Source organism: Drosophila nasuta, chromosome 2L (genome assembly GCF_023558535.2).
Source record: "Drosophila nasuta strain 15112-1781.00 chromosome 2L, ASM2355853v1, whole genome shotgun sequence".
In the NCBI taxonomy this organism is placed as follows: domain Eukaryota; kingdom Metazoa; phylum Arthropoda; class Insecta; order Diptera; family Drosophilidae; genus Drosophila; species Drosophila nasuta.
In genome coordinates this window covers 17,714,606-17,736,573 of record NC_083455.1, presented here as the reverse complement: position 1 = coordinate 17,736,573, position 21,968 = coordinate 17,714,606, and the positions used below count along the sequence as shown (strand labels likewise).

The window sequence follows — 21,968 nt, the reverse complement described above, 5'->3', positions numbered from 1 at the left end:
TTATATAGTGGAGTATTTTGTGTGTATATCGTAAATAGTATAAATTTGGAATTAACGAAAATCAAATTTACATGTTAAAGGAATTTTGTTATAGAACCTAAAATTGCCAATTTGGGTTTAAAATATACAAATATAATAAAATAATATATAGTACAATTTGGTATATTTATAATTAAAAGTTCTTTCAATTTTTAAAATTGTTGCTACATTTTGCGGGAGGAATTCTTTATGCAGGCCTGCACTTAAATATTTTATAATAAATATTTTGCATTAATTTGAGGGGCCTCTTTCAGTTAGCTTTTCTAGGTTTATATATTTTAGGTGTAAACTGGAATTTGCTTGCTATCAACTAAAACATTGACTAAACTTTAATTGAACCTACTTCTAAGGCCAGCTGGCCCAACAGCTGACATTGCCATTAATTGTACCTCGTGTTTGTTTTTTTTTTTCTTAGTAGCCCCGCACCCCTCTATCTTTTCCTCTTCATCGCTCTAGCTGTGCGATTTGCAGAGACGCAAGAGCAGCGGATAGTGCAGATCCTCATCGTAGAGCGCCGAGTCCGTCTTGAGCTGCAGATGCCGTTGCCAGATGGTCTCGTTGTAGCGCGTGGCCAAATCAACGCGGAAGCCACGTGCCACACACTCATCCCGGAACACATTCAACGTGCGACCACGGCGCGGCGCCATGATGAGCGCAATGCCATGGGGTGCCAAATAATACCAGATGGTATCGACCAGCGCGGAGCGAGCCTCGTCGAAGAACAGACAATCCGCACACAAGATGTACTCGAACTTGGCCTGCTCGGCGTGGGCACGAGCTGCGGATTCCTGCCACTTGAGCACCGAGCATTTGGTGTAGCAACTCAGCTCGTTGAGGCACACAGTCTTGCGGACATTCTCCACGCTCACCTCGTTGCCATCCGTCAGATGCACCGCATAGGGTTTGGCATACTTGGCCAACATGAGGCCGGCCAACGAGGTGAAGCCACCGCCCAGCTCCAAGATCCATTTGCCGCGATACGCCGCCAGATCGGACAGCACCAGAGCGGTGAGAGCTTCCTCCGAGGGCCAGACGCAAATGTTGCCGGTGTTGTTGAAACCCATGAGATCGTTGGCAGTCAGCTGGCGTTCCATGTGATGAATGTTCACCGAGTACTCGATATCGTTGTGCAGCTGCATGCGATACTTGTACCAATTCTCCGTCTTCCCCAAACACTTGAGGCTCACATGATCCTCGAAGCTGTCCTGACGCAACAGATCAAAACTCTTGAAGCGTCGCACCGATGCCGTTTGCTCCTCGCTAAATTCATCGCTGGAGGAGCTCACCGTTTCCTCGGAATCTTTGCGCAGCACTTTGGCAAGTATGCGCCAACGTTTTTGCGCCGTGTTCTGCAAATTGGGCGTGGCTGGCGGCGTGGGCGGCATAAACCCATTGCTGACTCCCACGCAGGTTTTGCCCGTGACAATGTCCTCCATTTCGAGTTCCTCCTCGACACTGGGGCTGCCCGCTGAGATTGGAGTTTGTGATGGCATCTCCTCGAGATTGTTATCCTCGTCTTTGTTGTGATTACAATTGTTATTATGGCTGTTGCTGTTGTTGCTGTTGCTGTGGTTGTTTGTTGCCAGATCCATTAGCGCATTGCGTTGCCGCGACTTTGAATGCGTGTGCTCCTTGAGCGCATTCAGCGTATTATCGATATCGTATTGCAGCATCAGCGATATGGTCGCAATATGTGTAGGACTCGTTCTTGTTAGCTTCGTTTCCGTCTGCTGTTGCTGCTGTAGCTGTTGCTGCTGCTGTTGCTCCTCCTCCGCCTCCTTTTCCTGCTTCTCGTAGTTGCTGCTCAGTTTCGTTTTTCTGTTTCTATTTCTGTTTGATTTCTTTTGTACTAAGTTTGCTGACATTTTTCTCAGGTTGAGTAGTTGTTTTTTTTTTTTAGTTTTTGTTGTCGTTGTTGGATGTCGGCTCGGTTATGCTCCCTTGCTCTTTTCTTCTCAGCTTCTCGTGCTCTGCAAATTGGAAAAAGGAAAAAAAACCAAGAACAAGAAAAATGTATGTCAGTCAAACAGCAACATTAAGCATATAAATTTATGTAAGCTTTGCTGCTGCCACTTCGTTCGCCCTTATGAGGAGGCAACTTTTGGCATCAAGTTTTTAAATTAACCGCCGGCAAACTTTTGCTCCGTGTCTCAAATTTTTAGTTACATTTTACGGTAAATGCTGCCTTGGCTGCTTTTCGCCCCATTATTTTGCAATTATAAATTTTTAATGGCTTTAGCAATGCAAATTGTGCGTCCATAAAGTCCAAAAGGCAACAACAAATCGTTGGCTAATCTTTTTTCAGAGGTATAGATATATGTGTATATGGGGAAAGAAATAAATTAAGACTATTGTGCTGAAGATACTAAATTATCACGGATGCTGTATAATAAACATAAAAGAAAGGATACAAGTGAAATTTGAAATAATAATATTAAAAAAGAAAAGTTGAAGCGGCCGAAGGTAAGCAAAGACAAAAATGAGGTAAAAACAATAAACAAACTTTTCGAAAAAAGAAAATGAAACAAAGAATTTGCTGAGGTAAGTATTTAGAAAAGGTAATCTTTACCCTTGAGCCAATTCAATATCCCTGATACTCAAATCTTCCTTCTGTTTGTCGAATTAACCAGAAATTTATGATACTTGCAGGGTTAGCATCGAGAACAATTAACAAATGTTGGCAACCCTAGCAAAATAAGTCCCTTAAAAATGTGCAAGGATATGGCAAAGTTAAGACTAATTTTCTTTTAGTTTTTATACTTTGTATTGCTGCCCCTGAATGTAGCCAATATGCATAAACGAATAATGTTTATACAATATTTGTGTTTTAGCCATAACTCAGCCAAATCCTTAAGGATCTGGCAAGGGTATACCTTTTTGTAATCAGAGTAGCCATGACTATAGATTAGCATTCAAGGTTTTTGGAAATCTGTCATAAAAAAGGACCTCAAATTTTTGCAAGGGGTAGGCATAGAAAAATTAGCAAAAACTCCAAAAACCTACTCTATCTCAGCCATTTGAAGGACGATCAGGATGTCCTTTGGCATAAAGATAGCTCTCATTAATAGAAACAGACTGGTATACCGAAAAGGACGAATATCCTGCAAACAGCTATATAACAAGGACTTTTTAATATCGAAAAAATAGCCTATATCTCGGCCGTATACTGTCCGATCCTTGCGTATCCTATGTCAAACAAAATATATTAATGACACCTATTATCCTACCAAAGGACATTAAAATCGTCTTTGTGGTTCTCGAGATATACTGCAATTTGCAAATTTTAGATTTTCCCCTTGACCCCGGAGCAAAAAATTTGAAGTGTTAGATTATTAGTTAACCCCATAATCTTAATATGCCAATCGATAGAGTTAGTCCTTGCGATCCTTATAATAATGGCTTATGGCCTTATGGCTAAATTATGACTGATTTTCATTAAGTTGATGTAGCTTGCATTTATGACCCTAAAAGTATGCAATGTAATTCAGATGAGTAAAAAACACATTTTTAATTAGAATTTTGATGAACGTTATTCTTTAATATGAAAAAGTTTTGTATTCTGAAAATATCAAATGTTTCTGCCAAATTCTGTCTGATCCTTGGGAGTTCTGCCAAGGGTCATTCAAATCGTCTTTGTAATTCTTAAATTATCGTGCATTATTATAAAATATATAAAAGTATGCAATTAATTTTTCATCCATTTTGTATTTATCACGGACTAAAAGTATGCAATAAATTGAAGTATTGAACTTCTAATAGTGGTGTCTAAAAGTATGCAATACTTTTAGTAATACTTTTTAATTACTGCTGATTTGGTTTTCAGATCAAAAGTATGCAGTGAACTGTTGACTTCAGTATTATTCCATGCGCACGAAAGTATGCTACAATTTAAATCATAAATTGACTGTTAACCGTTGAAATGTGCTGCCACGGTTAGTAATTGGATACTAACAAATTTCTTATCATATTATAGAATAGTTTTGTACGAAAACAAAAACAAAAATTGAGGTTTATATTGAATTGCTCTGGATTATTTATGTAAATGTTCAGCTATGTAATTTTAGGTGGTTATTGAGAATCGCCCTAAGATAAACAATATAAATTCCGTTCCCCACTTTTAGTACTGAAATACTAGACGATTCATATTTACAAATCGAGTTGTTGGGCCTTTTGTTATATTTATTGTTGATGCTATAGAATGAACTTGCTGTTGCCTGGTCATATAAATTCATCAAAATTAAGAAATTTTACAGCTCATAACAATTTTAATTGTGCTGACGTCGTGACGTGTGCACGTGTGTGTGTATGTGTGTGTGTGCGTGGGAGATTGGGAGGAGGAATTCATTGAGGCATAGGGGACTTTTCAGGCAGACAGCAACAACAGCAACAACCACAAAGTGAGAAGAGCATATGGAGCCTGTTGGCGATAAGAAGGCATTCGATTCTGATTAAAGGGTGGGTGGTGGAAATGGTTGGGTGGCTGGTTGGGTGGTTGGCCGCCCCAGCGAACGAGCAGCCTGACCATCGACACCTGCCCTCGGCTCGCTTGGTATGTGTAATCACAGTGAGTGTAATTAAAATGCTGACGAATCAGAATGCGAGTTTGTGTGTGTACGCTCACATATATTTGCTAAAGAATGTGCTGTTATTATCCCGATCCCGAGTATTCACTTAAAGCGGATGTTGAATGCGGAACTCATTGTATGTGCATGTGTGTGTGTGCGTGTGTGTTGTGAACTGAAGCGCAAACGCTGTCGGGGCACATTCATCATAATTCCATTTAAATGCCAATGCTGCGCAAAGAGGCCAGAGGCCATCGCCGCACTTAATTGATGAGAGTTCAAAGGCTGCAGGATAACATTAAACTGATTAGCGAAACGTTCGAAACGAACTTTCAACTTTGGTTGGGTTGAAGGTCGCTTTAAACCGTATATCCGAGTCAAGAGTTAAGATAAACAATTCAAAATTGATAAACCCACACACAGAGTTTTGTTTATCTAAATGCGATAAAACAAATGACTTTGCTTGTAATGTTGACTTTACAAATAAGCGTTAATTATACGCAGTGTTGGTAAAGTTACATCAATAACAAGATAATATGGCTGGCGAAGTGAAAGAAAAGCTTGTTAAACAGATTAACTAAGCTAATAAGCTGTGGAAATTAAGAATTTGGAGAATGATATCATTTAGGATTAAAAACTGAAGAACTTTGAGTATTTGAATATAATAATAAAGTTTGCTTAAGTTGATAAGGAAATTTAAATTTTAAAAGATTAATTTATATTTTAATTTATGTTTTTATATTAATTGAATATTACGTATACGCAAGAAGAGTATGTATAATGAAAAGTATTTCTACGATTAATAAAACATTAATAAAAAATTTTCATCAGTTTATTTATTTAAAAAAAATTGATTGAATTGCGTAGCAAACTCTCTTAGAAGAACTTTATATATTACGTATACGCAATGCTGTCACCAGACACAATAAGTATTTTATTTCTGAGTTCAGCGGTAAAAGATTTTGCATATTCAATTTTTGCAAGTAGTTGAAAAATCGAGAAATAATTCCCAAAAGTTGTTAACAATTGAATTAAATATGCAAATAAAAGAAACTGCCAACAGTTTGAATAATTCGACAATTATCCAGAGCAAGCCAAGACAGCCAATAACAAATCACACAAAGCACGACGCACTTGATCAAACATTAATAAGTTTTTTGCAGCCACTTGAGAGAACAAAAGAGAAAGAAGGAAGTTGGGAGTTGGGGAAATCCTGCAGTTAAAGTTTTCGTTTGTGTTTACGTTGTCGTAGAGCAAACTTAAAGTTTGCTTAATGCTCGTTTAAAATGTTGATTTGCATATTAAAAACATGAATATTGAGCCAATGGCGGTAAAGTTATTTTGGACACGAACTTGCCTCACAAAATCTTCTAAAAAGGATTTGGACAAGGAGTTGAGTTTGAGTTTGAGTTGAGGCTGAGTTTCAAGTTGAGTCGTTTGCTTAACTCAAGTTCTGTACAATGAAAACTGAATAATGTGGAAAATACGCGGCCCAGAAAGTTTTTAGAGAAAGGCCAAGCTCAACACCTGGTGGCCACTAGCTGAAGTTAGGCTAAAAGCATACATTAAGTAAATTTGCAAGTACAATGCGAAGAGGGGACCCTTAAGGGGCGGACTGGGCTTGGTTATGCCATTGATTGTAATTTAAAGTTTTTATTTTCAGGCAAATTTTCAAAGCGTTCAATTCAATCACTTGTGCAAAAGTTCGCTCGCATTTGTGGCGAAGCTCTGACGAGTTGGACAACAACGACGACGTCAGTCGCCGAAACTTGAAACCAAAGAACAAAGCGAAAAAGGTTCGTTCGTCGATTGCCACACACATATTTGTTCCCTTTCCCTACAGCTGACAACAAAACTTGGCCCTCGGTTAGAACGCTGTGGGTGTGTGAGTTGCGTGAAAACAAAGTGGAAACTGGGCAAAAGGTTCTGCTGTCAACCTCCCCCTAAAAACTTCTTCCAACTCAAACTCCTGCTTCTGCTGTTCCGTGTCAACGACGCCGCAGCACGCAAACTTATATGGTTTACCCACACACACGCACACACGCATATATACATATATACATATGTATCTATGTACATAACTTTTATGTAGTACATATGCTGCGTGCTCTTGCTCATTGCTCGCATAAACTCGCACAATTCATTATTTATTACTTTCACTGTCATGAAAATTTGCTCAGCTTTTTTTTTATTTTATTTTATTTTTTTTTCGTTAGCTAACCTTGAAGTCATCAGCGACAACACAAACACTCACACGCAAGCACTTAAATACACACATAGCGTTACGCATGCCAATGGAGTTTGTCTATGCTGTAGATAAAGTCTGAAGAAATCTGATTATAAAGGGTTAAGACAGCAGCGCTAAGCAGATAATAAAAGTCAACTTAATGAGCAGCTGCTTAGCGACAGTTGAGTTTAACGTAATGAATTTTAAATATAATTTAAAAGATAACAAAAAAAAAGAGACAGAGAAACAACAACAGCCAATAGAACTTTATTATTAAATGATAGAAGCTGTCAATAGTAGAGAAAATAAATAAAAATCTGGTTGCTGTTTCATTCAGCTATCACTCATTAAGAAGTTGACAACTAAAGTAAACAATTTGTTTTTTATAAAAAGCTGTTCTCTATTACCAAAACAAAACGAACTCATTTTTATTCATTTTTTTATCATCTTTCATATTTTAAAAAACATTGTAATGCTAAGCTAAGCTGCTTGACAATCGTTACAGAACTAACCAAAATAACAAACCGAAAAGAATTTGTAATCCACAAATATAAACTTGAATTTAAACTTTATCTGCAGCAGCACAAAAGATAAAATCAATTTCTTATCCAAATTGCAATCATTTTAAAAGCGATTATCCCCCGCCAAGCGCACATGTGCTGTGTGTTGTGTTATGTTGTGTCTCGACGGTGCTCAAAATAAACAATTCAGAAGCCATAAAAGGCGACAGGTGTGTCCAAGCAATTTGCCAAGTAGATGGCTTGGCTGTAAAACTAGCAGTTAATAGAGCATATTTATATATTTTATATGCCAGAAGCGAGCAGATACCAGAGAGTAGAGAACATTATTATCGGCCTACGCGACGTATGCGTAATATTCAAAAATGAATCGCTTTTCGGAGCGTCTTAAACTTTTATTAGCGCATCGATTTATGGGCCAGCCAACTCTATCTCTAGCTACATAGACTCAACTCTATGAATGTCTAGCTATATATATATATTATATAAGTATGCGTGTGTGTGCGCTTTGTTTTGTTTACTGTTTACTAAACATTTACGCAGATTTACAGTCGTAAGTTGATTCAGACTGAACTTTTTCGCAGCTGCCGCAGCAGCATCAGCAACAGAATTTGACGCCAACGCATTTATCAGCACAATATTGTAATCGTATAGAATCGAATATGTATACAGTGTATATACTTTGTCTACTCGTGTTTGCATTGCATTTTCTTTTTTGGAAATCACATCTGCTCGGGGGATACATTTTTGGGCAGCGCATCCCTGCGGACAAAGTTCAAGCATGTGGCACAAAATGTTAATAAAAATGCGATTTTTCTGCTTGATGAATGTACATCCACAATAATAAAATATTAATTAAATTATTTACACAGCCAGGGAGCAGGGCGAGATATTTGTGGTCAGCAGGTGGTCAGTGGTCAGTAGCCGGAAGTGAGTCGCTTTTATTGCCTGCCATTCAAACTTGGCCCAAGATAACGCAATTAGACGCTGGAGTGCTGTTTGCATTGCTGACAGACAGACAGACGAAGAGAGAGGGAGAGATTGAAAGGGAAGTGAAGCTCTGCTTAGCTCAGCTTTGTGGCACGTGGATGAGGTGAGCGAACTTTTGCGATGTGTGACATTCAGCAAAAAGTTCAAGGAGCTCTGCATTTGTTTTGAAGAGGACACACTCCAAAAACTATGCGGTGACTCGGCACTTTATCCACTTCTCGCTCTCCCTCTTCACACTTACGAGAATACTTCGTTACGTTTTTTTTATTTTATTGATTTATTGCCAGCACTCACTTGACATTTAAGCTAATCTCTCACTCTGCTGCTGTTTCTATTTTCAATCTCCCACGTTTTCTAATCTCTCTCTTCCTATCTCTTGCTTATCTACTACATTTTTCATTTCGCATTTTTTAAATTTGCAATTTTTGTTATTATCATATTACTTTATTTCAGTTTTAATATAAGCCACGTAGCGCTAAAAAGTCATTTACATATTATGCCAGGCCAACAAACATGCCATGGGAAAGAGTCGTCTTTATTTTTATTTTAATAGCTTATGACACATTTTTTTAATACCCTGCAATGCAAGACTTTAAGCTGCAATTTGTGTGTATTTTTGTTGAATTTATTTGAGTACAGAAATTAATACTTTGAGCTATAAAATAACCATGAACTTAATGTTGAACAAATATTTGTATTTTCATTTCTTTCTCAGCAACTATTGCATTTATTTTCTTCATTGAACACTGTTTTTTTAATAACATTTTTACAGCATATCTACCCATCGCCTACTGCCGCTTTTAACTGTGTTTTGTATGCGGAAAAATGCAAAAGGCAAATATGTAAAACATTTTTGTTCAAATAGCTTTAAGTCGCCAAGTTGGCAAGCCAAGCTGTTAAGCATGCGGCACAGTGGGCATGACTGCCACATCTCTGAGGCGGCAGAAGGAGCACCAGGAGTGGGGGACAGAGGGGCGTGATTACTTATGTGGTAACCTTCCAAGCAAAAGTAAAATAAAAGCGCTGAAATCCCGCTGTGCCAAAAAATTGTAACCAGCAAACTGCTTGACCTTTGGGAGGCAGCAATTTGAAGTCATAGAAATACATACATATACATGGGATATATTCTATATATAAATTATGTATGTGTGTGTGTATGAAATGCTTCTCCCCCGGGTGGCCAAGCGAAGTAAAGTCGAAGGCCGTGCTTGAGGAATTTTTATACAAGTCATTGTCGCGCGTTCTTTAATCATTGTAGACGAAGCGAAAGAACATTTGTTGTGAGGCGCCATCATTTAAAAATAACATCATCAGCTGACTCTGAATAGAGCAGCGAGTCCGGCGAGGACAAAAGTTCACAGGACATTACATCGTTAGCACCAACATTAGCAAAGAGACGACAAAGAAAAAGTAAGTGAAAAGAAAAACGAAAATTGAGATATAGACAAAATTTGAGAAGCGCTAATCCAATTTTTTTTTTGTAAGCCAATTAGCTCTGTGACTGCGTGGGGAGACGGTAATTAATTTAATAAAAATAAATACAAGAAATCGAACCAAGAACTAAATGAGATGTGCTGCAGCAAATGCAAAAATGTTTCGTTTGCTGCAAACAAATAAATAGACACATAAATAAATAAACAGGCAAATTGTTTGCGCAATAAACACACACACACACTTGCGCACACCTGTAGTGTGTGTATGTGTGTAGCATATGTGTGTGTTGTACGCGGAGCAGTGACAACGTCTCCATGACTACAATTCGCTGCAGCATTTGAATCAGAATCAGTTTCAGCTGCCAACAGCCAATGTGCCTGACATCGTTGTGTCCTTTGACAAGCAATCGGGGAGCAGAGGGAGGGGAGTAGAGGAGTAGGGGAGCAGCAGGAGCTGTTAGTGAGAACATGCTACATGGACACTATGTCAGTCAGTCTATAAATAGTAACACAGCTTGTGGGCGTGTCGACGGGGGGTTGGGCAGGAGCAACATGAGCTGTGTGACCAAAGTGCCTGAGGTGCAGTTGCCAGCAGCATCGACAGCATCAACAGCAACAGCAACCCCCAGCAACAACAGCAACAACAACCTTAATGCTGGCAACAACATCAACTCTGGCAACTGACAGCGGCATCGTGTTGTCTCGATGTCGTCGTCGTCGTTGTCGTCTAGCATTGGTTAAAGGTTTCCAGTAACCATTGACAACGTTGGCTTTTAAGCACACTCACAGAATTCATTCGCAAATAGCATTAAAATAAAGTTGCTGCTCCAAAAGCGCATTTCATTCAAGTCGTTGAGCTATATTACTAAAATCCTCCGCATTATATTTGAGCAACACTCATCTTGCCACAAGCAGATTTATGTTACTTAATATAACATACTTGGCAAAAGTAATTGCCACTTCTTGTTTAATATGTAAAAGAGTTGCTGGAATTTCTTTATTCATATTTTACTTGTAAATTGAAAAGTAAAAATGGAATAGCACACACATAAACCATAAGCTCTCAAGTATTTACGTCTTTTTTAATAAATGCAAGTTTCTTGCGGTTGATGAGCATTCCTTAAATGATTCACTTAGAAATAAGTAATTTAAAGTCGAGTATGCTCAACTATGAGATACCCGCTTTCCTAATGCAATTTCCTTCAAATATACAAAATAAAAAATAATACAAATATACCAAAGGTTATATTTGGTATATTTATTTAGTAATACATATACCACAGAGTAGAAAATATACCACACTGTCAGCCAAAGCAGCTAAGACTCTATTGCAGTAGGCGACTGTGAAACACCCGCTACACGATGTGAATAAGAGCAAAACACTGCGGTATTATTCTTAAAATATACCGAATTAATATATCACAAAAATACTTAGATGTGTCAAAGGCTATATTTGATATATTTATAGATTATTACATTTAAAATATACCATAGAGCACAAAGTATACGAGATTTATGTATGCTAGAGAGTATTTTTGTTTCAAATAAAGAAATAAAGAAAAATTTATTAATCATACGCATAACATATATAATGTAGTTTAAAAACTTATGTTTGAGTATTTACTTCATTGTTTGCTAAATCCTACAAGTCATGGTAGTTGTAAATGTAAGAGTTGTTCCTTAAATGCTTCACTTGCATTAAAATATAATAAATTTGCTAGCCTAAGAGCTTTTGCTTGCTTTCAATGATTCTAGCAACACTTTTGTTTTATCTCTTTTGGTTTTAACGCCTCTACACTTTACTCTTCAAGGCGGGTTTTGCTGGCAAAGGAGATTAAGAATGTTTCTTTCATAGCACAACAAATTGTTTTCCTTTTTTTTATAAATCTTAAAGTACTTGTGTTTCTCTCGTTTTTTCCTTCGGGGCACTCTTAAACTCTGTGTTCCCGCATATATTCAATATAAATGAATTAAAATACTTTCACGTTTTCTCCATTCACTTCTTTGCTAACCTCTTTTAAATCACTTGAATATTTCATTTAATTCCATACTCTTAAACTCTTCTTTTCAGTTATTTTATAACCGATTTTAAATAATGTGCTTTTTTATTTCAATTTGGCAGGCATAAATATGTATAAATTTCCTTTCAATTATTTTCTAACCTCTTTTAAATCACTGGAATTTGGAATTTATTTATTAAACTCTTTTAAACTCTTTTAAATAACTTGCTTTTTTATGTATATATTCAAATTAACATAAATATTTAATATTAATTCTTCTTCTTAAAAGAAGTTACTCTTTTAAATCACTCGAATTATTTTCAGCTTTTCCCTGCCATTTGTTAAATATATAATATATCATTTAAAATGCTCTTTAGTTTTCTTTACTTCATTTCCTCTTCTAATCACTTGCATTTTTAATTGCTTTTTAATGCATCATTTTAAAGCATTTAATTGCTCTTTCCTTGAACTCAAATTTTTATGGTTTTCATATGCTGAAACGATAAATGCTTTTATATTTTAATAATCTGGCGCCCTTTGGCTTGCGTATTTGGTTTTTATCGACAACACTCGTAATCCTTTGGCAGACAGCAGTCTAAAAATAGTAGGCTAAACATAAATATCGTTATAAATAATTCAACCTTAAATGCCTTCCATGTATTTGTTGTTTTCTTTCAGTGTACTCCACACATATTTATGGCTAAAGTGGCATGAGCACAACTCTGTTGCTACCTCGACAACTGCTGCTGTTGTTGCTGTGTTGCTGTGGCTGCGTGCCACGTATGTAAGTGCTCCAGTGGCGCAGACCAAAGGCATGCTAGGATTGTCAGGCAAAAGAAGAGGAGGTGGTGGAGGAGGAGGAGGTGGAGGCGGGAGCTGTTGTTGTTGAGAGATGCTGAGGGATGCTTAAATGCTTTCATCACTCAGCTGGAAAGGCTGGCACGCTTCGGCGCTCGCACGCACAGCCAGAAGAAGAGGGAGAGCGAGTTATCCAGGGACAGAACCTAACTAGACCAGTTAGCCAGGATTGGGTCAACTGCCTAAGTAAACATCATTCACAATTGGGCAGCGTTGCGATGTCAATTGACCTTTGGGCAGCTCATAAACAGCGTTACCTTTTTTTCCCCCGTCCTGCAATAAACTCGATGCTCGAAACTTGCAACAGAAACTGGTTTACGGCTCGTCGACGACAAATTTGCCCTGCATGATTGATGGCATGACGAATTGAGAATGAGTACCCTGTGTGAGTGTGAGTGTAAGTGAATGAGTGCATAGCAACGGTTACAGTTTGCACAGATTTTCGAGTGCCGTCTATCGACTGTGAATGACACGAACTAAAGCTCGACAAAATCTTCAGATGATGTACAAATACCAAAAGTATATGGCTAATACACATCTGATGCCACAAAAACCTGAAGCCAAATTGAGCAGTTGCCGACAGTTTATTTGAATTGGTAACATTATCGTTAAACTTAAGTGAGTTGTGACTTGTGACTTTGTCGTCTTCTATCTTTCCTGTCTTGAGGACAGCATTTGGCCTCGAGAGTTAAATCTAGTAAGCAATTTAATCGACTCTGCTAGATTTGTTTATTTAATCTGCACTATTTATTCAAGCATATAAATGACAAGCCGAATAATAATAGCAATGACAGCTGTCATAAAATGTAATTAATGCTTAAACAATTTAGTTGACAATTCAAAAGAACATTTTGCTTGAATTGCAATTGCCATTTTGCTAATCCTAAATACTCGATACAACTTTATTCCATATGTCAATATTTGATTTGAATTGCATATTTCACAAAACAAATCACAATATTGCTGATGCATTGAACTTTTGTGATCCATTTGATTACACAAATGCCATCCATAACAAAAAAAAAACTCTCTTTTTTGCTGCAATTCAATTTCAGTTATTAAAACAATCATGTAAAATACAATAAAGTAAAATAACAACAATATGTGTAAGCTGAGGGAAATATACGAAAACCATTTAGCAAAATGCGCCTCGCTGAACATTTAATCCGAAAAAAGTAACATTTATTTTTCTAATGAACTTTGACACGTGTGCCGTGTGGTTCAATGGGATATAGGAGATGGAAGAGAAGAACGGGAAGGGAGAGAGAAATGGGGGATTAGTTGGGGTAAAAGTAGTTCGCGTGTCTCTGTCACAGGTCGAGAGCTGAGCATGGAAAATGTGAAAAGTGCATGTACAGAGCCAGCGACGACGACGACGGCAACAAAGAAGTCAAGTAAAAACCAAAGCTGCAATGAATGAAAAATCAGCTTGGCGCATGCAATTTTGAAAAATGCCCTCGGCGGGCAGTTGACTAACGGACTAACTGACTCGCTGAATCACTGAATCACTGACTCACTGACTGCATGACTGCTTGACTGCCTGACTGCTGGACTAGCTGTCAGACTGACTGCTTGACTGACAAGCTGACTAGTAGCCGCAACAACACTAACAACAACACTAACAACAGTTGCAAAGTTTTGTGCACAGCACGCTTATCACAAAATCGCAGCAACTGCAGTCAGAGCGAGAGAGAGAGAGAAAAAAAAACGAACTGAAATTCATGGCAACAAAATGGAAAATATTGAATTGTGCGCAATGCTGCAAAACAATCATGGAATAACCAAGTGTGTATGTGTGTGTGTGTGTGTGCACAGAAGCAGCTTATTGTGTTTACAAGAAATTGAATAATTGTTATGTGATTGAATTTAAGACGTTTTTGCAATTTAATAAATACAAAATTCGACAAACAGGAAATTTCAAATTTGACAATGATAATAAATTGAACTAAACATGTTGTTATTTAATTTGAAATTCTTTGACAATCAATAAGAAACTTATTATGTTATATATTAAATACAAAATGAAAAGCTAGAAGAACTATCTGCTAATGATTAATCGTAATTAATTAATGGTATACTTTATATCAAAACTGAAAAGTAATCGAATAATTATTCGTTTAATGAACTTAAGCCACTTTAAATGTAATCACTTCAAATTGACAAATAAGAAGTATTTAAAAATAAGACGATCGCAATTTAATAAACACAAAATTCGTAAAATAGGAAATATGAAATTTGGGAATGATAATATTTTGGACTAATCACTTGCTAATAATTAATAAAATAAAAGCCTGAAGGCCTCTGTCATTCCAATTAGAAATTGTATTCGTTATTACAAAAAATATAATAAAATAAATAGTCTGCAATTTTTTTTTAAATGCATTTTAAGTTTAAGAAACGGAAAGTGATAACCAAGAAGTCTCTTAAAATTAAACTTTAATTATAAATAAGAAAAAGAGTTTTAAATATTGAATACTTCACTTTAGAAGTGGTAGCTTCGCTAATGATAGAAAGTCTACTAAATAGTAAGGTTTAAAGGATATATGAAATTTAAGGTGTACACTTATTTTGTGAAACACTAGTGAGAAAAGAATAAAAAGCGTCAAACTGACACACGTGATTCTATATCCAATTTTTTAGGCATCAATAAGATAACAAAAAAGAATAAAAGACCGAAACTTCTTCTTTATATAAATTAAATAAAAACACAAATCGTTTTTAAATGTTTTGAATTAATGAACTCAAATTGGAAAAGTTTAATAGAATTATGACTAATTGTCAAAATAAATACACAAAACGATTTTTAAATTCCACCATATATTAGGTTGGCCAAAAAGTCTTGCGGTATTTCCGATAGGTGTCTTTGCAAGCGCGTAGTTCTAGTTCTATTTATCGAATCGGTTCATGCGATACCTTTTTGGAAAGCTCTTTTCCCGCGCTAACACGTGTTTGATTGTTTGTCTTGAGTCGTTCGTGAGTTATAGCGTCACAAACATGGAGCAAAATAAAGAGAAAATACGGCATATTTTACAGTACTACTACGATAAAGGCAAAAATGCAACTCATGCTGCCAATAAAATTTGTGCAGTTTATGGACCCGATACAGTTTCCATTTCCACCGCACAACGATATTAGTCCACTTAAACTCCCACTTATTGAATGTCTTTAATTCAATTGCTTAAACAAATAAATTAATAATTGCTACATTAATTATCTCTAAATAAAATTGATGTAGTAAAAGCAAGAATGCGTCTGAACCAATATTTGACTGCATAGTAATAAATTTTCTATCTATTCACTTCACTTTTTGCCATGAGCTCAACTAAATCGCTAGTTGATTGCTAAAAGTCCTGCTGTCCACAATATTATTACCAATATTATCATAATCATCATCATCATGATGATCATCAACTTTTTGTGCTTATCTCATCATAATGGTCGAGTGCATTTTGTGTGAGCTCTTTTTTAGCTGACGCGTCGTATGCATAATATATTGTGTGTGTGTGTGGCGATTGACTGCATTACGTATACGCCAAGCTGGCAAAGTTCAGCGGGCGGCTCATGATACGAATAGTCGCGCGCACATTATGCAAACTTGGCAATAAAAATTCAATTAAGTTACAAGGACGCAGTGTCAAGTGGCAGGGCTCGATAAATCAAAAAAAACATGAAATGAAATAAAATAAAACTGTTGCCGTAGGCACCAGTAGCAATAACAACAACAACAAGAGGAACAACAAGAACAATAACGAGGACGGCAACAAGAACGACACAAAATTGTGACATGCTGCGCTGCCGTTATGACTTTGATGCACGTTTTAATTATAATTTTGACGCCAACTGTTTAAACACACACACACGCAATCCACACACACACAGACAGAGACTACGATAACACACATATGAGTGTATGCTTGTTGTTGTTATTGTATCGCTTGCACTAATTGTTTGCGGCAGGGCTGCCTAGAAAATGCACAGAGAGAAAGAAAGAGAGAGAGAGCGACTTTGGTAAAGAGCAGGAGTGAAAGAGAGAGAGAGCAGTGGACTCATGTATATACGCCTCTAGCTTAATTGAGGGAACAGTCAGCACAAAGCACAATGGCCAGGACATACCACATGCCAGGCACACCTACAACCGCACACTCACACACACACACCGCCCTGCATTGCACACTCACACTCCCACTCACACACACACACACACACACACACACACACACACACATATGGTCAACATAAGTCAGAAAACCAAAAACATGAACACAGTCCACTCACGAGCCTCGTTCGATGCTTCGTTGCCTTTCATTGTTTCACACTCGGCATGGGGTAAATATGATATAGGGCAATCTTTCTTCTTTTTTTGTGCCCTGTTATTAACTTTAACTTCTTACAGTTTTTGGACAAAAGTTATTACTCGAAATTTATGCATAACTATTTTGATGCCTATCTAAATGAAACTAAAATTTGAAAGTGGTGCAATAAATTTTATGTTTATAAATGAAAAGTTTTGATAAATATTTTCACAAAAATGTTTAGTAGTAATTTGTTAAAAACTATATTTTTAATTAAATTTTTGTTTTTATTTATCAAGAGTTTGTAGAACCTTAAAGGTAGATGTTGTTAAAGTCCAAAACAATATTCATTATAGTAAAGGAGGAATTGAACATTTAAGAGCACAAAAATTGCATAAATTATGTTTGATATTGGAATACATTTATTTGGAATTATTTTCAAATTGAAAATATTTTTCTTTATTTTTATTTTTTTTATATATTATTTCTTTCTTTATATTTATTTTAAGTTCTTTTTGAAGCAACCAATTTTTCACTTGTTATTTTATATATCTATTCTTATTAATTATAGGTTTAATTTTATTATTTTAACATTTATGAGTTCTTTGAAATATATTTTAAAATAATAATAATAAATTTTCATCATTACTAAACTTTATTTCAGTTTAGTTAATTCTTTTCATATTCTTCTTTTTTAAACCTTTTTTAAATTTTTGGTCTATTTAACATTTTTACGATCATCTAATTATTTAATTTCTTAGACATTTTTATATTTATTTAATTTCAACCTATTTTACAGCATAAAATTAATCAATTCTTTAAGCATTTAATGTATTTATTGCTTCTATTCAACATATTTTAGAGCTACGAATTATTCAATTCCTTAAACATATTTTTTCACCATAATTTAGAGCTAATTATTGAACAACATTCGTTATATTTATTTGTTCTTCTCAACATATTTTGGAGCAACTAATTATTTTATTGATCGGAATTTCTCTTGAATTTATTTGCAATTTATGCGATTGTTTTGACTTCTCGCCTAGCATAAGTTTTGGTTTTTCTGAAAAAGTTGTTGCCTCGCTTGATTTATAATTGTGTTGCAACAAAAAAGTGAAAAGCAATTACAGCGCATCTGCTGTTCGAGCATTGTGGTTGGAAACTTAGTTTTCCTTCATTTGCCACAAAATGTAGGCAAATTCAGCAAAGGCTCAACTTTTGCTCAGTGCTCACAGTGTATCAACTATGTCTGTATGTGTGCGTGTGTGTGTGTGGGGTGTTTGTTAGATTTATGACCTCCCAAGCCATAAGCTTGAGTGTATTCGTGTGAGTGTGAGTGAGTGTGCAAGCTGTACTCAATTAATACTCATCAGTGTGACATTAGTGCCATTTATTTGCACAGGCCGAGGGGGGGGAAACTGAGGCAGAAAGTGGATCAAAAACAGAGATAAAAGATAAATGAGATAAGCACGTGCATTGCGAATTGTTTCAGCATCAGACACGCCTCCTCCTCCTCCTCCTTATCCACTCTATTATGCATAATCAAGGCTCATTTTCAACGCATTCGCCACATTTGGGAGCCATCAATAAATAGCTCATAAATTGCCGTCGGTGACTTTGCATCATTGATGGCAACAACATCCGAAAAAAAAGAACAAATTCACATTCAAATTCATCTCATTCATCTGGACTTTAAACATGAATAGCAAAACTTTACGAGTGTGTGTGTGTGTGTGTGTGTGTGCAACTCATTTCAATTTTATGGTTCACGCTGTCACAGAAAAACCCCAAAAATGTGGCAGCCCAAGCAACAAAAAAAACACAAACCTAGAGAGTGAGGGAAAATAAATTACTGCGACATTTGACTTTAATTTGGTCATAAAGTGCGATACAGTAAAATAAATTAAACGACTAGCTAAATTTTAGTTTTGTAAAATATAAATAAATAAATAAACACAGCAGCAGCAGCAACAATAATAACAACAAACAGTTAGCTAAACAATTTGTGAATGCCAGCAAATCGTTGAGCGTAAATCAAAATACAATTAATTCGCTTTTCAATTGTACAAGAAATATCTTTCGAATATTCAGCGCAGCTAAAGTTGAAAAATTATATTCAATTGGGTTTAATTGCACGCAAAAATAATTTATTCGAAACTCATAAATATTATGGCAATAGGTGAGAATTTTATGGATTTATTTTTTGAATATTAGCTTAAAAATAATTGGCAGTGATAAGCGACTTAAAATCTCTACAATAGTGCACAAAATTTATTTTATTACTTTAAATTTAAATTCTTAATTTTCTTTAAAAAGTTTTTCTTTTTTACAAGCTCAGACCTAAGTCGAAAAATTTTATGGATTTATATTTTGAATATTAGTTTATTATATTTTAATATTATCACTGCTTAAAATCTCTAGAATATTTCAGGAAATGAATTTTTATTATTTTAAAATTTAAATAGTTTATCTGTTTTAAAATCTCAATAATTGCTTTAAAAGTGTGAAATGTGAAAATTCTTGCAATAGAATTTACCAGCTTATTTTAGTTTAAACTCATAAATATTGTGGCAATAGGTAGGAATTTTATGGATGATTTATTTTTGCATAATCTGTCATTATGTTTTGCTATTATAACTGCCTTCAATATTGCGGGAAGTCATTTTCATTATTTAATATTGAAATAGTTGCTTTTCTTAGAAAAGTTTTATATTTTACAAGCTCAATAATTAAAAAAGTTCTTGCAATAAAATTTATTTACTTCAGTAGTACCTTATAGATATTATGGCAATATTTTTAGATATTAGCTTATTATATTTTGCTATGATAACTGCCTAACATTTAACAATATTCCAGCAATTAATAATTTAAAATTTTTGTTGGCGCTTTTCATATTTTACAAGCTCAATAATTGCTTACAAATTTGTACAAAAATGATTGTTATAGAATTTTAAGTTAACTTTATTAGTTTTAGTTGAAGAAACATTATTGATTGACCCATTATGTGTTAGAAAATTCAGCAAACATTTCAGCAACAATGCGAATTTGTGCAAGGATTGAAAACAATTTGCATTCAACAAATTTGCCAAAATAGAACAAACAATTGGCTTCCTAAATGTCAAAAACAAGCATACAAAACTAAACTCTGCTTCACAATAAACGCCTCCGCACAAAACTTTGCTGTCTAATCAAATTTAGCACTCTAATTTCACCTAATTCGTTGCCACATGAGCTCGTTGTTCTCGTTCTCTGTTCTCTACTGAGAAACTCGACTGCAATGTGGCAAATTTTTGGTCAAAACGAAGCTAATTAATCAGTTTTGTGAGCAAACAAATGTGCGTCGAACTTTGCAGAGCGAAACTTGAACTCATTGCGAAAAGTTTCATCAATGTAAAACTACTCATTTATAGTCAATAGATTATTTTTAATGTATTTCTAAGATGCTCCAGATCGAGCATAAGGTCAAAATTTGCATTTGGCAGCTGAATGTCTTAAGGCATTACGAAAGAGAAAGACTTGGCACTTCTTTTTGACAACTTGAGAATGGCAGAGAAGAGCGTAAAACTTTTGAATTACAATTTGCAATTGTAACATTTGAAGTTTATTTCAGTCAACGCAGCCAAGTTGACCTTTTTTGCTGGCTATGCGACAATACGACTTTTGCAGAGAGTTGAACCCAGTCGAAAAAGTGAAAAGTGGCAGCTAAGGTTACACTTTGCTGATGGCCAAGTTTGGTCTGTTGACCCCGCTGCAGTTTTGGTATTAAGAAACTTAAGAACTAAAAAAAAAAGAATAGTAATTTCCGCACTGGACTTAAATCAAAGTGTAAAGTGATAACACATAAGAGCTCAATGGGCTCAGTTGAAAGATAGTGAAAACAAAACTTTATCAATAGGAATAGTAACATATTCATGTCTATTTATAATGTGGCAAGATAAAAATAAGATAATGTTGCAAATCCATTGCATTTATTGCCTCGTAAACTTGCAACTTGATGAGCAGCTGCCACAACAACAACAAAAACAACAACAACAAATGCCATAAATGTTTACAAATATCTCTGCTCATAATTTGCTTACCATTCCGTTTCTCTATTTTATTGGGTTATTTTTTCTTTTTCTTTTTGTGTTGAGGCAATTGAACTCGACGAATTTGTAGATAGATTCTCGTTGAAGAGCTGAGCGATATGTTTTGGTTAATTTGTTGTTGGCCTCAGCCTATTTATGAGTATTTAATCTGTGCAATTATAAGCACAATATTTTTATTTTGATATATTTTTGCGGCTGTTTTGCTGTTTTGCTGTTTCACCTTCTTTTTGCTTTTGCTTTTTTACAAAAATATATGTTGCAATTTGATTTTAATTAGAAAAACTGTTTAAAAATACGCCCAAGTGGCAAGTTGCTTGTTGTTTGCATATGCATTTTCGAAAATTTTTATTAAGTTGATAATTTTTGTTTTCACACACACACACACACTGTCACACGCACACGCACGAGGCGGAGTCGGGGGCGAGACGAAGCGACAACGAACTGACAAAAATTTGTAACAGAAAACAATTGCAAAAGTGTTTTTGTGTGGACACTTTGCTGCGCTTTGCTTTTTAGCCGCGGCCAACGTTGCGTATGAGCGACGACAACAAACTGAAAACACCGAGACTAAACGTTAAACAGGGCGCCAGCCCGAAACGCTTGCAACATGTTCGCTTTGCAACATGTTCGCATCGAACGTGTTGCAAGCTGACGAGTTGCGGGTGAATGCCGCTTGGGCTTATCACTAGAAATTAAGACAAAAGCAAAGCTGCCTCCGCTTCTGCTTCTACTTCTACTTCTGCTTCTGCTGTTGCGGCATAACGAAAATTAAATGAGACCACAAAAGGAACAAGCATCACGCCAACAACAACAACAAACAGCCACAGGAATATAGTCCTCAAACGAGGGGGGCAAAGAGTAAAGAAACTCTCTTTCTCTCTGTTTGTAAATCACATTTTTGGCTGTGGTTCATTTCGACAGATTCCAGCCAATTTGAAAGTACAGAAATTCCCTTTAAGCT

General features: G+C 35.8%; 1 protein-coding gene and 1 long non-coding RNA gene across 3 annotated transcripts; one reads left to right on the top strand and one right to left on the bottom strand.

The window, feature by feature from the left end:
• Positions 1-434: 434 nt before the first annotated feature.
• Positions 435-21,523, bottom strand: LOC132797631 (calmodulin-lysine N-methyltransferase). Its single transcript, XM_060809385.1, has 2 exons — positions 20,999-21,523; positions 435-2,009 (listed from the first exon to the last, which is right to left on the bottom strand). Exon 2 carries the CDS (start codon positions 1,902-1,904, stop codon positions 492-494), a length of 1,413 nt encoding a protein of 470 aa, XP_060665368.1. The 5' UTR covers positions 1,905-2,009; positions 20,999-21,523; the 3' UTR covers positions 435-491.
• LOC132798967 (uncharacterized) lies at positions 7,337-8,804 on the top strand. 2 transcript variants are annotated; one of them, XR_009634004.1, is made up of 4 exons: positions 7,337-7,558; positions 7,890-8,141; positions 8,219-8,276; positions 8,790-8,804. It is a non-coding gene; the product is annotated as an uncharacterized LOC132798967 (long non-coding RNA). The 2 variants fall into 2 exon arrangements; XR_009634003.1 differs by lacking the exon at positions 8,790-8,804 and having other exon boundaries at positions 8,219-8,624.
• Positions 21,524-21,968: the final 445 nt, after the last annotated feature.

What these genes read in the sequence shown, in the direction of transcription:
- LOC132797631 (XM_060809385.1), bottom strand. Translation starts at nt 1,904, where the DNA reads ATGTCAGCAAACTTAGTACAAAAGAAATCAAACAGAAATAGAAACAGA.